The 16,684-nt window shown below is 43.8% G+C and overlaps 1 protein-coding gene across 1 annotated transcript in view; it reads right to left on the reverse strand.

Annotated features, from left to right (window-relative positions):
• Positions 1-16,684, reverse strand: part of Oxsr1 (oxidative stress responsive kinase 1) — a 77,738-nt gene that overhangs the window by 25,267 nt on the left and 35,787 nt on the right. Inside the window, exons 4-6 of the mRNA XM_051202271.1 lie at positions 10,183-10,324; positions 3,075-3,130; positions 204-313 (exon numbers count right to left, since the gene is read on the reverse strand). Coding sequence (XP_051058228.1) covers positions 204-313; positions 3,075-3,130; positions 10,183-10,324 — 308 coding nt within the window. The remainder of the gene's footprint in view (positions 1-203; positions 314-3,074; positions 3,131-10,182; positions 10,325-16,684) is intronic.

Raw genomic sequence — 16,684 nt, forward strand, 5'->3', positions numbered from 1 at the left:
CCATTCAATCTATACTGATTTTTTTAAAACTTTCTTATTACTTGGATTGTCTTAGTGTAGTCTTGAATCTCTTGTGTCCTATGTAAAGATCTACTCTGGAGTTGGTTGTGTTCACGCAGCCACCCTTGTGTATTGCACAGACATAACCGCCACTGAGCCCTCCTGACAAACCCTGAACCCTCCACGGGACAAAGTCACAATACCTGCTCCATAACTTCAGGTGCCATCCAGCAAGGGGTGCCAACAAACGTCTTCCTCACTTTATTTCTGGTAATGTCACCACCAGTCGCTAAAAAAGCACTAACACCAAAATCTGGAACAGAAGAGATGGTTTGTTATGGTCTGAAGAGGAAGTAACCCCACAGGCTCATGGGGTTGGGCTAGTTGCCAGCTGATGCTTTGAGAAGTGATGTGGTGGCTCCTGAGAGTTCTATATAATCAATGAATTGATCCCTGTGGAGTCACAAGATGGCTTGAAGGTCAGCCCTACAGGAGAAAATGGGTCAATGCTCTGGAAAGATCCCTTGCTCTCATAAACAGCTTTTCCCTCCCACATGCTCTCACCATGCTATTATTCTGCCTTGTTAGGACCCCAATCAATGGGTCTAGTTAGCCCTGGGCTGAAACCCATAAAACCATGAAATTCAAATAAATCCACAGATTCAGGGAAAATATTTGAAACCACAGCTGTAAAAGTATCTACAATTCAGCAACAACAAAAATCACATAAACAAAACAGTAATAAAAGTCAGACAAAGGGGTTCACCTAAGAAAAGCAAACGGAGAACATGAACATGAGAAGGTGCTCAGCATACGTGATCACTAGGCAAGTATAATCAAAACCCACGAGTTAAACATTAAATTAGATGGGGGAAAAACAAAAAACAAACAAAAAAACCTAGGCATGGTGGTACACACCTTCAACCCCATTAGAGCAAGCTGATCTCTGTGGGTTCCAGGCCAACCTGGTCTACACAGTGAGTTCCAGGCTAGCCAGGACTAAGACTAGCCTGTCTACAAAAATCAAAAAATAAAATGAGAAAATGAGTGTTGTTATGGATGTTGAGAAACTGAAACCTTTATGAACTGCAGACAGGAATAAAAAGGGGCAAAATTACCATGCAAAATATGGAAATCCATCTTATCCCTTTCAAGAAAAAAAGGTGATGTGAAATCACTGTATGAACCACAATTCTACTTCTAAGCCTAAGCCCAAAAGGAAGAAGCTGGACGTGGTAACACAGGGCTACAGTTCCCACACCAGTTGGGCAGGAACTGAAGCTAGCCTGGGCTACATAAAGCAAGAAGAAAAGCAAGGATAGCAACATTGTTCAGACTGGACAGTAAGGCAGACATCATTTGATGTACACTGACAGTGAGCAATGTACTTGTGAACCTGGGGGCTGTATTTTTAGGCACAGAACCCTTCGCTTAAGGACAGTTAACAATGGTAACTTTTCTACTTCACAACAATAAAGAACTAAAATAAAATCGTTTTAAGCTAGCCAGAGAAACACTGTTGGTAACGTGTGGAGGTGGGGTGAGTACGGGACAGGGTAGAGAGGTAACAGAGCTTCTCACTCGACAGATGGCTGGACAAAGGCACTCACATCCAGCCTATCACTCGATTTCATAATTCCATGACTTCTTAATGATTTTGTAGGTGACTATGGCTGTATTGAGTTCCATCATGGGGTATGCTGGTTTATAAAGCAACCACAAGTGATTTACCCTGTGTTTTAGGGAAGGGCATTAGGAATGTCTGAAACTCATAATGATTTAGATGGATGACGACCACAGAAGGATGTTTCTCTAGTCTACACAGCAGAAGCGACTGCTTAAGGTCTGCCTATGCACAGCCTCAACTGTAATAAAATCACCACACAGATTCACGCTCCCACCATCAGAGTATAAGACTTCTTGCTTTACAGCCAACAATTGGTCCTGCCCTAACTTTAGGATATAAAGGTACTTGCCTACATTCTCTCTTAGAACTGAAGATGCTGACTTGATTCACTTGACTGTTAGAGCAGTGTGAAAGCAAGCAGGAGGAGACAGCCACTTCCAGGAGGACAGGGACTCCAGCTTTTTTGGCTCTAAAACTTGCTCCCACTTCAAACATACGGCTTCCTAAATGGTAGTGACTCCGCCATCCTTGTGTTAGTTCTGTACTGTCGCTGGGATGCTTTTTGAAGAAAGCATCTCACAATCCTAGGTTATGGTTCCTTCATATTTCGAAGAAGTCAAGGTGGCAGTAAATGAAGCCGCTATGGTACTCTCAGTCAAGCATGCTGGTACTCCGCTGGCTCTCCTTCCATTCAGCTTGGTGGCAAGCACATGAAACAGTGCCACCATGAACAGGGTGAGCCAGCTCACTTCAGTTAACCTAGTTAAGACAATCCCTCTCACACACATCCATAGGCCAAGCCTAATCTACACAACTGCACACTGCGAACCCTTCCCAGGCTCTACACTGAGTCAAGTTGACAATTAAAACCATCACAACCCTGGACAAAAGCAACAGAGTACTTCTTCCTGAACGCTGCAGATTCCTAGCTGCTTCTCCTTTAAATGAAAAGTACAGAATGCTATGAGAATCCCTAACAGAAGGCGAGGAGTGGGGAAATAGAAAGAAGGAGTAATGGCCAGGAAAAGGTCTATGTGTAGCAGAAGCCACCTGGAGAGGGTGCTTAAACAGAAACATGTCCTTGGAATAGGATCAAATACCAAGAAAACATAAAAGACAAACAAGGTGGTCCTGCTGGCTATTACACCAAATTAAAAAGAAATTCTGTGAACCGTAAGGTGGTTCCGAGGGTAAAGTCCCTTGCACACAGGCATGAAGACCGAAGTCTGGATCCCCAGCGCCCACACAAATGCTAGGCAGGCACAGCAGCTGCTTGTATGACTGCTCAGGATGCAGGGACAAAAGGTCTCTGAGGCAAGCAGCAACAAATGTGAAAACACACACATGCACGCATTTATGCATGGCGCGCGCGCGCGCGCGCGCACACACACACACACACACACACACACACTGCAATGAAAGGAAACCAGGTCATGGTAATCGTTACCTGCGATCTGTACAGAGCCATCTTCTCCTAGAAGAATGTTTCCCGCTTTCACATCTCTTCAAGGAAAAAAAAAAAAATCAAACATTTATTTTTTAAAATAGTAAAGTTTAAGCAACTATTTATTTATAAAACATAAGTAAATTTAAATATTTTGTTTTACATTGAAGTGTGTTAGAGCCAACAGTAATTTTTTAAAGTTTCAGCCATTTATACTATAATGCAAACATTAAGAAGAATACTATAATAAGGAACATAACTTTTTATACTATCTAGAAAACTTAAGCTCATTAGATATTCTTGACTGGGATGATAATGGCCACAGAGTGACCCTCTTCTGTTCTCACCTCATTCTTACTGCCGAAACATAAAATGTTCTCTATACAAACCCCATGCTAAAGAGCAGTGGGTCATTCTCTTCCAAGTCCCTCAACCCTCCATTCTCACTTTCTAACTGATCAAATAATAATAACCAGATTCTACTGTACACTTACAAAACTAAGCAACATTACTCAGAATGGGGTATATTTCCACTGCTAACCACATGTAACAACTCTAATAAACAGGGTACGTATGTGGTATCTAAACCTAAGCAATGCCAAGTACAGTGGAACACATTGAGTCCCAGCCTTCTGGACGCAGAGGCAAGCCTAAGACGGGCACAGTCCACACCAGCCAGACCCTGTGTCAAAACCCAAAACAAACCCTTGATGTTGCACATAGGAACACACAAACAGAGACAGAGCACCTCAGCAAGGCAATTCTTTTTGTAAAAACAATGCACCAGAACTCAAACCCGGCTAGCAAGTGCATTGAGCCAAGAAGGCTTCCATCTTTTATTCCTGATGTAAGTGATGACTGTCTCACCCCAGCAGTGGGAACTGAACTTCACCATCTAACTTGGCTGCCTAATCGGTGCAAGGGAAAGAAGGTTCCTTGCAGGGCTACCTACCTCTGGTAGAAAACAACCTTCACGAGTTTCTTACAACGCCTACTCCTTCTACTACATGTCCCATGGTACTTGCAGGGTTTACTAGATGGCTGCACTTCCACGTCTGTCCACCTCACCAAAAACTGCTATTGTCTCTTCTCTTAAAGATTGTCCTGGCCATGTCCAATCGCTTCTTTTTCTCTCTGCTCTGGATTCTTCCAACAATAACCTGCCCCAAGTCATGAAGTGGCCTGGCCATGAGGGTTTCTTTACTGCATCCCTCACCTACGCACAGCCTCGTCAAAGATTCTCTTAGGATTATACAAGGCTCCTTTCTATCCCAGGGTCCCACCTGGTGAGCAAATTAATTACATTTAGCTGCCAGGTCACCTTAGGCTCTCCACGGTGACAGTTTCTAACTATCCTTGCTTTTGGTGACCTTGGCAGTTTTGAGGGACAATGGTCAAGTGTTTTCTATGACACATTTCTAATGAACTGTATGTGACACTTCTCATGTCATTGAAAAGCCGTATCAAATGTTAAGCACACAATGTCAACATAATTTAGTCTGATGGAATTGAGAAGATCACTTTTTTCTATCTACCATTTTGAGCTGTTTCAATGTAGAAGTGATATATAGGTATCATTTAGATAATGCTATCAAGCTTTAGTATTTCATGAGGCACTAATCCATCTTCCAGCAGAGCCTTATGTTAAGTGACTTTTTTTTTTTTTTTTTTTTTTTTTGATTAATATGCCAAAGAGTCAAACTTTGTTTCCCTTTCAAACTAAAACTACACCTGTAGGACAGGCTTCAGGGTCCTGACATGCAACAAGACAAGGGGCCTGTCAGGGAGAAGATCTGCAACCAGGAGTTCAGACACCAATACAGTTCTCAGGCTTAAAAGCAAACTTTGTTACTGCTTTTCAAGACAGATTTCTCTGTGTAGCCCTGGCTGTTGTCCTGAAACTCACTCTGTAGATTAAGCTGGCCTAGAACTCAAAAATCCACTTGCCTCTACTTCCTGAGTGCTGGTACTAAAGGCGAGAGCCACCACTAGGCTAAAGAACTTGCTTTACTCTATCTCAAACTATCACAAGCAACTCAACAGCCCTGGGGACTAACCCTCTTATTTACTCTGGCATGGCAGGAATTCATTGCTTTCTGTCATTTCTCACACACCACTGTTACCCAAAGTTACAAGTTCCTCCTAAAACTAAAAGGAATACAATGCAATAGACACACTTGGCTTTCTCCACAGTGAAGAAGCCAGGTTTCTGGGAAACTTGAAAGGGATTAATTTCTATTAATGAATCACAAGCAAAGCTAGGAATACACTACATTGGGCATCTTCAAGACAGCCAGCGTTGACTTCATTAAGCTAACCTCCTTGCAGGGAGAAACCCTGAGGTGTATTGAGAGAAGATAGGTCAGCGGCAGCCCACTGTAACCTTCTCTGAAGCCAGCGCCGGTCACGGGTTTGGCTTTGCAGAGCAGGCGTGACACAGGTGAGGTCACATGGGGTGGGTGGGCTCTGACCTCACACAGCCTAAAACACCATCAATAAAGAGAAAAGAAAAAATTCATAGCCTATGATTTCTAGCATATGTGGAAAAAAAAGAAAAGAAAGATATCCATACAAGACAGGCACATTTGTCAGTTTAACAGAAAGGTCTTGTCTCAAAGACAGCCTTCCCTAATACTCTAGGGCACATAAGCATATAGACACAGGGAAAGGAAGAGACAGAAAGACAAACAAACACAAAGAAAAAGAGAGACAAAAATTTCTGGGATGAATTTAATCTCTATATGTTGAGATTATCCTTCAAAGGTAAAGGCAAAAAATAAAATTTTTGACAAAAAGAAATTTAAGAAAATCTGTAGTCAGTACATTACTGAAGTAAAAGAAAACCCTAGAGGCTCACATACCAGCAATAAGAAAGAGAGCATGTTTAAAACATGGTAGCAGGCAAGGAGTGACTCCCAGGATGTCCACGAACCCCACAGAGAGGTGCCAGAACATACACAAATGCACACACACACACTTTTAAAGTATGTTCTTCACAGAGAAAAAGGTTATGTCACAAGCTCAAGCCTACATTAAGAAAGAGTGAAGAGTGCCCACACTGAGTTCACCCACACAGAACTTTATCCACTCTGTATGACTGACATCTAGTCTGTTTCATGCATCGTTCCTCTAACAGTTAAGAGCCTGAAGGCAGGTGGGCATATACCTCCCAGCAGGACACCTGTGCCAACCTGTAGAGTGCTAGCTAGGTTCAGTCTCAGAACCAGAAAAAAACAAAGGTTACTACTCATTAAAGTCATGTGAAATTTCTCAGAACTATACTCAGTTAACCCACAGGCCACTGAGAACTTCTTTGTGGACCTACTTTGTAAGTTTAAACAAATGCTTTAACTTAAGAAGCCTCATTTTCTTCACTTGCAAAGATTAGTAAGAACAATATAGCACTTACGCATGTAATAATATTACTTAGTGCATTATTTAGGAACTAGTTTAAAAATATAAAACGTAAGCCTGAGGATATAGCTCAGTGGTAGAGCGTTTGGTACCACAGATGTAGGCCCTAAGTATGATTCCCAGAACTGGGAAAAAAAAGTGTGTGTGGGGGGGGGATGAATAAGGGGGAAAGGAGGAAAGAGAGAAAAAGCATACACCTCATTCCCTCAGAGAATTTCCTTAGGAATCTCTCTAGGGGATGGGGGGGGGGGCGCTACTGTTCTTAGGATAATCTCATAGAAGAAATACACAAAATCTAAGAGCAGGTTTATTTGGTAAACCTTGACATCACCATCATTGCTGGACATACTTGATGAAACAAACATTTCAGCACTCTGGAAATTAACCTTAGGGGCATGATTGGAAAACTGCATCATAGCAGACAGGCAAAGTGGAGCCCTCAGTGCTGTGGTGCAGGAGTAGTCCCAGCTCTGCGTGGAGGCTCTACCAGGGCACACAGACCTCTGTGGGTGACATTTCCAGAAAGAAGCTACACCTTGTACTCATTTCCACAGGACTGATTATCTGATTGCAATTGCAAAGACTGTGCAGAGGTCAGAATGTTGTAAGTCCAGAGCCAAACTGAAATTTACCTTGGGCCCCCTTGTTAGCCTGCCCCGCCCCACCCACCTCTACTTGCTCTAACATTCTGTGACTATCAAATGAGACCACTAGCTCCCATCAGCCAAGCCTAAGAGTCCACCAGACAGCACCTAAGACCAGAGGTTTCTGCCTTTGCTGTAGTCACCTACCTGCAGCTCCCACCGATGCACTGGAAAAGTGTCTTGACTGATGCCCTTCTCTGTTTCTATTAAATTATTGTCGCATTGCAACATGGAACTTGGGGCAACCTGATTCTGTGTTGTGGGGTCAGGGGCACTTACATTAAGTTAGCTCTAGAATAAACAGTTTCTTATCTCCTTTGAGGCAAGAGCTATTTTTGTGTGGTCTACATCATGCTAGCCAGCACATCTCCAGCCAGAGATATTCAGACTCATGTGGTCAGAAGCGGTGGGGAGCACCGATACACAGTGATACCTAACAGAAGCCACCTTCTGAGAGCTGGCCCACAGGAAGAAAAGGGTAAACCCCAACTGCACCATCTGTGCTTGCAACCCAGCTACAAACAAAGACACTCAAGACACACACTTGCTTAATGGACACAAAGCCTAGGCCTTTCCAGTGCCACACGTCTGCCAACTAGAAGGATGTACACAAAGAGCAAAGGAGACTTCCTTCACAAGAGCCCAGTCAAACAGTGCTGGCCTGCACCCCCACCCCAGGCCTCTGAAAAGTCTCTTCTAACATGCAGGGAAGCATAGGCATCCTGGAGGCTGCTGTGTGAGTGTGACCTCTACCCACTCATCAGACTGCAAAATAAAGAGAACGTAAACAAAGCAGAGAGAAGCAACAGCAGCTCCACACCAGGAGGAGGCTAAGGGGGAGAAGGGGGAGAGGCTGGGTGTAAGGTGACGGCTAAGGGGAAAGGAGAAAGGAGGGATAAAGGGAGAGAAGATGGAAGGGTTACTGGATAGTCTTCTAGAAGGGTTCCATTTTACTAGAAGCAGATTAATGACGTCAGAACAATCTTTAAATTTCAAGACAGAATTATCAGTCTAGACAAGAAAAATCAGCAGTGTCTTCAGAAATCTGAGAAAAACGCATGTCAACATGAAATAACAGCCAACAAAAGGAAATAGAAAAGGAAAAAATTACAAATTCAAAACAAAAATGGAAATCACACATACAAAACAATGTGTATATCCAACAGCAATAGAGTAAAAACTGTTAAAACCCAAACCCAAAGGGGAAACAGGCTCAGAACAGCAAGAGAAAATAACTCGTCAGGAGCAGGGGAATCACAGTTAACACTGCCTTGCTGTTAGCACAACATGGCCTCAAGTTAGTGAGGTGCAGCGAAAGCACTAACTTAAAAAGGGAAAGAACAGAACACTGTGAGCCAAGAATTCCTCAGTGTTCCCTCAGGGAGGACAAAGGGCTGGAGAGAGGGCAACGGGGAGGGCCCCCTACTTTAGTCTTGGCAGAAGACCCGAGCTTGGCCACCAGTGCCAGTCACGTGGTTCACAAGTACCTGCAACTCCATTCCAGGGAGTACAACTCACTCTGCATATACCAGGCATGTTCACAGTGCACAAAACGTGCGCAGACAGACAGACAGACACAGACACACACACACACACACACACACACACACACACACAGCGTAAAAATAAACATTTAAAACACCCCACTGTTGAAGATGCCACGCACTGTGGTTGCAAGACACAGATCAAGCTGGAACTGAGGGAAGCCTCCTCTCTGACAGACAGCTTTCACCATGACAGAGTATTTTTGCAGGCTGCTAGAGAACACCATGTCAGCTTCAGATGCCAATCTGACACAAACTAAAGTCAACTGAAAAAGGAATCTCAACCCAGGGACTGCCAGCCCAGACAACTGTGGGCAGTGCCATTCCCTAGGCTGAGCATGCCAGTACACAGCATTCTCTCATAGCTACTGCTTAAAGTTCCTGCACTGACTGTAAGTCAAATAAACCCCACCACACTCCAAGCTGCTTTTGGCCATGGTATTTATCACATCCACAGAAAGCAAACTAAAACACAGGGGGAAAAAAAAAAATCAACAGTCACTCAGCTATGACCTCTCTCAGCTTCAATACCAATCTGCCAGGAAAGATATGTCAACTGATACAATAATGACATGACTACTTTGGAAATAGCCAACAACTATTTAAAATCCTCTCTACAGGAGGAATTCATGCCTGGTACTATACACCTAGTCAAAAAATCCCATGGTTCAGTCAGGCCCTAAACTGGAACCGTACTTTCTTAAATGGACACACTATCAAAACTGCCTTCTACATATTTGTGTTTATACTCAGATCTGTGCTGCTTGGTCACAGAAGCTTCTGGTTGTGATGGATTACTGTTAATACAGAAACCCCTAAATGGTCAAAAGAGGATATCCTTGTCACCCTCTCCAAAACTCAGGGAGGAGTCAGGAAGGAGGCAGAAAGAACCTAAGAGCCAGAGTGCTGCCAAACATTGTGCTCTGGTCAGGCCATGGCTGCTGCACCCATGAATTCACAACAGAAGTGGCTATCTGTAAAGCCAAGGTCCTATCCGGCCGCCCCAGCCCCGATAAGGCCTCACTCTTCCCTGGTGGGCTCTAAGCAATTAATGATCCCAGGGAGACGGAGGGAGTCGCACTCCTACGGTATAGCCCTGGTAACTGTAACTGTGCTCTGTAACTCTGTAACTGCTCAAGCCAGCAAGCCCCACTCAATTCCCACACTCAAAGCAGGCGTGGAGCAGGAGGGGCTGTTGGGGGAAAGCAGCCTGGTGGAGGGCACAAGGACAGCGGGCGGGAATAGTATCTACGCAGTATTGCACACGTGCAGGAAACTAAGAAAGAACAAATTAAGCAAAATAAAAACTAAAGACTGACTTTCCCAAACGATCTCAACTGTCCCTAAGGATCTGACAATATGAAACATCTTTTTGACTGTTCCTGGTACTTTTCTTTGGGATCTGAATTCCAGAAGGTGGGATATTGTCTGATACAAACCAGGAAACACATGGCACTTACGATTACAAAGTTATCTCCTATGAAGGAGAAAGGTGTAGCCTTCACAAACCTGTGAATCTGCCCGTTCTTGTGCAGGTATTCCAAGCCATCGAGGACTTCTCGGAGGATTGTAGCGATGGTCGGCTCATCCAAGACCCCGCTTTTGTGTTCCCCCTTTGCCACAATATGCTTAATAATATCCAGAACAGAGCCTGAAAACAGGAGACACACCCAATAAAAATGCTATCTCATTCAACTATTCAGATCTAGTTTGGAATTAAAGAACATTTACATAAATTATTTTAAAAAGGAAGAAAAAGTCACAAATATGAAGAAATACAGATGCTTAAAATTCTAAATTCCAACCTAAATCAGAAAGTAATTAATACGCAAGTGGTATGTTATGCCAGCATGTCCTTTAGCCCTCTACTGGGAACTCAGAAGGATTAGTATAGGATTTTAATCATCTCTGAAGACCTGGGTAAACCACACCAATCAATAACATTCTAAGAAATCACAAGTCAAAGTAATTTTTAACCTAGACTAGACTGTGCAGTATTTTATAACAAAGAATATAAAAATACAATTGAAATACATGTGAAATAAATGAAGAAATACATGAAAAGTAAAAATCACATTTGTAATTATGATAGCTATTCTTGGTTGTCAACTTGACTACATCTGGAATTAACTAACACCCCAAAATGGAGGTGCACACTGTAAGGAATCTTTGCTGAATTTGAAGTAGGAAGAGCTACTTCTAATCCAGCTCTTCAGGCTGAAGACACACCTCTCATGTGGGCCCCACCGTCTGCTGGAAGCCTATGTAAGAATAAGGAAGGAGGTTTCTCTCTATCTGCTGGCCCTTGCCATTGCCAGCAAACCCATTCCTTCCTAGGCAGCGGAGTACACTTTGGGATTCTGGCATACACTGAAGACCAGCTAAGACAACCAGCTTTGTGGACTGAACAACTACAGGATTCTAGGACCTGTTTGTAGGCAACCAGCTTGGATTAGCTGGGCCACAGCCTGTAAATCATTCTACTAAATCCCCTTTCTATAGAGAGATACTTCATTCTGTAAGTTCTGTGGCTCTAAAGAACCCCGCCTAATAGAGTAGTCAAGTTAACTTAAAGGCTAAAACTCTAGTATAACAAATACATAAATGAAACAGATAAGGCAAAGGCAAACAGGAAGGGCAGCAATTTCACTTCTCCCTTAAGTAATGCCCAGATGTCTCATCAATCCAATTCCTCTCAGGATGGAAGATGCTGCTCCTACTAAACAAGGGAGCAAGAGGAACAAACTCCTATATACAACACTGACAATCAAAGCTACTTACACTCAAATTGACAGAGACTCATTAAAATGCACAGAAACGACTCCACTGTGCTCTACAATGCACTACTCACCATTTACACTCTCTAACTTTTTTCAATTAAGAAAACAAAACCACTCAGTGCCACTGAAAATGTACTGTACTGCATACTTGACTCACTTAAAGAAGTTGATTCCAAATACACAGGAAACGGTCCTCTAGCAGGTTGGCGGTGCAGCTCAGTGGCACGGGATCCCACCCTCAACTCCCAAACACAAAACAAAATGCTGCTCTACTCGACACAAGCTTCTTTTAGGTCCCACTGAAGACCCAGTGACTTAAAGCAGGTGTGATGCTATAACGTAATATGATGGGGTGTTCTTCTGTATGTGTTTCTCTTATTGGTTGATGAATAAGACACTGATTGGCCAGTAGCCAGGTTTGAAGTATAGGCAGGGCTACTAGACTAGGAGGATTCTGGGAGACTCAGAGGCCGCCAGGGAGATGCCACGTAGCTACAGGAAGATAGGACACCAGCATTCCCAGTAAGATAAAGCCATGTATAAACACACAGATTAATAATTATGGGTTAAAAATTAACAGAGAGCTAGCCAGTAAGACGCCTAAGCCATCATCTGTTAGGAGCAGTTTTTCCCCACCAGCCTGGTTCCACAGCTGCGCCAGCCCCAAATGACACACAGAGACACTGCATTAAATACAAAGCTGTTGGCCTGTTACTAGCATTTCTTATTGGCTAGCTCTGTCTTAAATATTAACCCATTTCTATTAATCTAAGTGTTTCCACGTGGTCTTATCTTACCGGAGAGAGGGCCGGAGTTCTACCCTGTTGGTACTACATCTTGAAACTCCTCCCTACTCCTTCCTGAATCTTCCTTGTCTCCTAGTCCTGCCTATCTTGCTTTTGTATTGGCCAACAGTGCTTTATTCACCCAATAAAAGAAACATATTTACAGAATGACATCTCCCAACAATCATCCAAACAGCTTATAATTAATATAATTCTCTGTGTGTTTATTTGGGGCTAAATGGCTGTGGGACCAAGCAGAACAGGAATCTCTATCTACAGTTACACTAGAACTTTAAAAATGCAGGAGGAAGATTGGGAGTTGAAGGATTCTCAGTTGCATAGGGCACTCAGGGCCAGCCTCAACTGCCATAAAATATAGTCTCAAACACTTCCTCACAAACAAAATAATCCAATGACTCAATAAGCCTGATTTGAGATATTAATAACAGCAATAGAGCCCAAGTGCCTAAGGAAAGAACTGATAGCCAAACTGTTGTTATGAGCCTTCTAGAACACTTTAAAGCCTCAAGAACAATTCACAGAAGACATCCATGATAGAACAATTCAGTGCAGAATCAAGCTTGGTCCAACAGTGGCCACTGACTAAACAGGGCACCTTAAGCCTAAATAAGGAAAGAACACAGAGGGATCAGAAGAGGGTAATGATATTCCTGGAAAGAAACACACTTCAGAAATCTAAACTTCAGTGTCTCGGAACAGATACAGAAAAGTAATTCCCCACCTGTCTTCAGAGGCAGAGACAGATGAACCACTGAGCTCCAGGTCTACAATAATGAGTTCAGGCCAGCCAGAGTGACACAGTGTGATCCAGCCTTGAAAGAGAAATAAAACAGAAAGCAATGCCCACCTGGAGTTCCAGCACCAATACCACATGGAGAGAGGGGAGGGGAGAGAAGAGAGGGCTGAGGACAGGAGAACGCTTGAAGCTCTCCTTTACCTCTTCACTCTCCCCTCTGAAGCCACCCAGGACTTCCAGAAGGAGGCAGGCATTTTATTCTCTCTGGAGTTAAGGAGCCAGAGAGATTCCAAACTCCACACAATACTTCCCTGCACATGAGAGGACAGCGTCCCCTCCTCAATACTGGGATTTACAAACTTGTGTTCCAGAAGACCTAGGGAGAAGTTCTGTTCTGCTGAGCTTATCAGACACACAATAAGCCCTGTAGCAGAGTGACCGACCCAATGAGCCCACATGTTCGCTCTTCTGAAATGGTTAGGCCACAAGAACTATTTAGTGAGAAAACAAAATTCCATGTTTAAAACTTTAAGAATTTTTTAATTTTTAAAAGACTGGAATTTCTAGCACTCAAGGGCTCAGGCAGGACTATTCAGGGCCAGCCCGCTCTATACACTGAGTTCCAGCTCAGCCTGACCAATGAGATCCAGTCTCAAACACGAAACAAGAAAAGATAAATTAAATGAAAACTACAATTAAATTCTATTGTATTATCTAGAACGTGTTAGAAAATAATGTGTGTGTGTATCAATCATGCTGGCACACACCTTTAATCCCAGCATTCGGGAGGCAAAAGCAGGCAGGCTGGCAGGTCTCCTTAAGTTCAACACCAGCTTGATCTACATGAGCTCCAACACAGCCAGGGTTACAGGCTACAGACACCACACACACACACCACACACACGAGAGGAGAGAGAGGAGAGAGAGGAGAGAGAGGAGAGAGAGAGAGAGAGAGAGAGAGAGAGAGAGGGAGAGAGGGAGAGAGAGAGAGAGAGAGAGAGAGAGAGAGAGAGAGAGAGAGAGAGAGAGAGGAGAGAGAGAGAGAGTTTGCTGACTTCAAGGAACTACTTGTCTGGCTTCTCAAATACTGTCTGAGTTAGGGTTTCTATTGCTGTGATAAGACACAGTGACAATTTAGGGAGGAAAGGATTTGTTTCCGCTCACAACTTTCAAGTCAACTCCACTGCTGAGGGCAGCCAGTGCACAACTCAAACAGGTCAGAAAGCTGGAGGCAGGAGCTGATAGAGGCCATGAAGCTGCTTCCTTACAGGACCCACAGCGAGCAGGGCCCTCCCAACAATCACCAATGAAGAAAATGCAGACAGGCTTGCCTACAGGCCGGTCCTCTGGCAGCACTTCCTGGATTAAGATTCCTCTTTCCAGATGACATCCACAAGCGCAAATACAACACTGAGCTCAGCCGCTTCATTACTCAACACTCTGTAGCATTTAATTCACAGGTGCATAGTGCTTCCCAAACATTAAAGTTACCCAAAAGTATTCAGGTTAACTAAAAGAAAGGTGAAGGTAAAACATGCTAACAAAAAGAGACTAATGATTATCACTGGGCAGCCCAATTAACCCAAGCACTAAAGAAAATGAGCAATTCTGGAGACGGTTGTAGGAGTGTGTACTGTACTATGTCATTAACCACAATCTGCAAGAAATACTCAACAGGAAAACTCAGTTTTTAAACTTTAACATGCAAACTAGTAAATGAAAACAAAGGTGGGTCCCCAGTCCCTATAAACTGTCGTTTTAAAAGGCTTTTAACAACCTACTACTTTGAGTACAGCAACCATTAAACCACAGGCACTGGAGGCTAGCTACTCTAGCAGACATGAGGCTGGCTTTGACCTCCAGCACTGCATAAACCAAGTACAGTGGTCCCTCCAACCCCAGCATTCTGGAGGTTCAAGGTCACCCTCAATACACACAAAGTGACAAGAGGCCAGCCTTATATTATATGAAAACCTGTCTCAAAAAGAAAATTTAAAAGGAAACTAAGGCTGGGTGGTAGTGGTCCGCCTTTAATCCCAGGTCCTGAGAGGCAGAGACAGGCCTATCTGTAGTGAGATGTCCACCCTGCTGGCACCTGTTGCACTGACCACGCCCACTGGAGGCATGGGACAGGTGAGTGACCTGGGGGACTAGGTGTGGGGGCCGTCTCCCTCTCTTACTTCCTGGTCGGAGACAGAGAGCATGGGGGCATCCTTGGGACAGGAACCTGCGGCCATCTGTCTCTGGTGTAAGTGATTCCTCCCCTATCGTTTCCCAGATGCTTACTTACCACACTTTATCTGGTGTCAGAAGTTGGATAGGGATTTTCACAGGACCTGGGGCATTAGGTTTCACCCAGGCGGCCGGGCATCCACCCCAGCTATTTGGCACTGGCTTGTCGTTTCCCTGCTCCCCTGCGGTCCAGCTTGTGCCCGCCGCCAACAGCAGGATACACTGCAGCTAGTGGGATGTTTGCATCTGAGCTGCAGCTCCTTTACCTGGCTCGCCTAGCCCTGTGCCCTGCCCTGTGCCCTGCCCTGCCCTGCTTGTGTGCTCCTGCCCACAGCGACAGCTGTTCCCAATACTAGTGGAGTCGACGACACCTACGGTCCCAGCAAATTGCACAAGGCTCGTTTCACTCCTCCATTTAACAAAATTTCACTTGCGTTACTTTGTTAAAAACTATTCTACAGAGACCAGGATGGGAAGGATCTCCTGCTATCGCTATAGTGAGTTCAAAGCCAGCCTTGTCTACAGAGTGATTTCTAGGACAGCTAGGACTATTACACAGAGAAACCCTGTCTCAAAAATTTTAAAATAAAAAATAAGGAAAAATAAATAAAACTCAAGCATTTTCAGAATAAAGCAAACAAAATCCTGAAAAATGAGATTTAGTACAAATTTTATAACAAAGCAGAAAGTTAAAAATATATCTTATTCCCAAAATAACCCTATGTGCCATCACAGCTTGAATGATATGTGTCAAACAGCAATGTGTTGTGGAATATTAGTTTAAGATATGTTACATTTGTTTATGCTGTGGAACATTTGTTTAAATGATGCAAAGATGCTGCATTTATTTAACTCTGTAAAGCTGGGTTACTCTGCATGACTCAAACACCTGACTAGTCTATTAAGGGGCTGGCATGCAGAGAGACTAACAGGAGGAGAAACCTAGAGGAGGAGAAGATGGCAGGGACCAGTCACGGAGTAAAAAGCCCATAGGCAAAAGGTAGACGGGATAATTTAAGAAAAGCTGGCTAGAAACAACCCACGCTAAGACCAGCACTCATAAATAAGGATAAGTGAGTCTCAGTGTATGTATTTGGGAGCTGGGTGGTGGCCCCCAAAGAGCAAAGAGTAAAAAGACCAACGATAGCAATGCAAAACCCTAATCATCCGAGGCAATCTGCGAATTATGAGGACAGTGTTGGCAGGGATCAGGGGTCAAGAGCACTTGTTGCTCTCACAGAGACTCTAGCTTCAGCTCCCCGCACCCACATGCTGGTTCCTAACTGTCTGTCACTCCAGTCCCAAGGGATCCAGTGCTCTCTTCTGACTTCTGTGGGCACTGCACACACATGCTATACCACATTCACATAAATACATCTAATAAAGGTTAGCATTTGTAAAGATATTTAAAAAAAAAAAAAGTAACGGGAACAAAGTAAAGCAACTGCTGACTTCAG

Source organism: Phodopus roborovskii, unplaced genomic scaffold (genome assembly GCF_943737965.1).
Source record: "Phodopus roborovskii unplaced genomic scaffold, PHOROB, whole genome shotgun sequence".
Classification (NCBI taxonomy): Eukaryota; Metazoa; Chordata; class Mammalia; order Rodentia; family Cricetidae; genus Phodopus; species Phodopus roborovskii.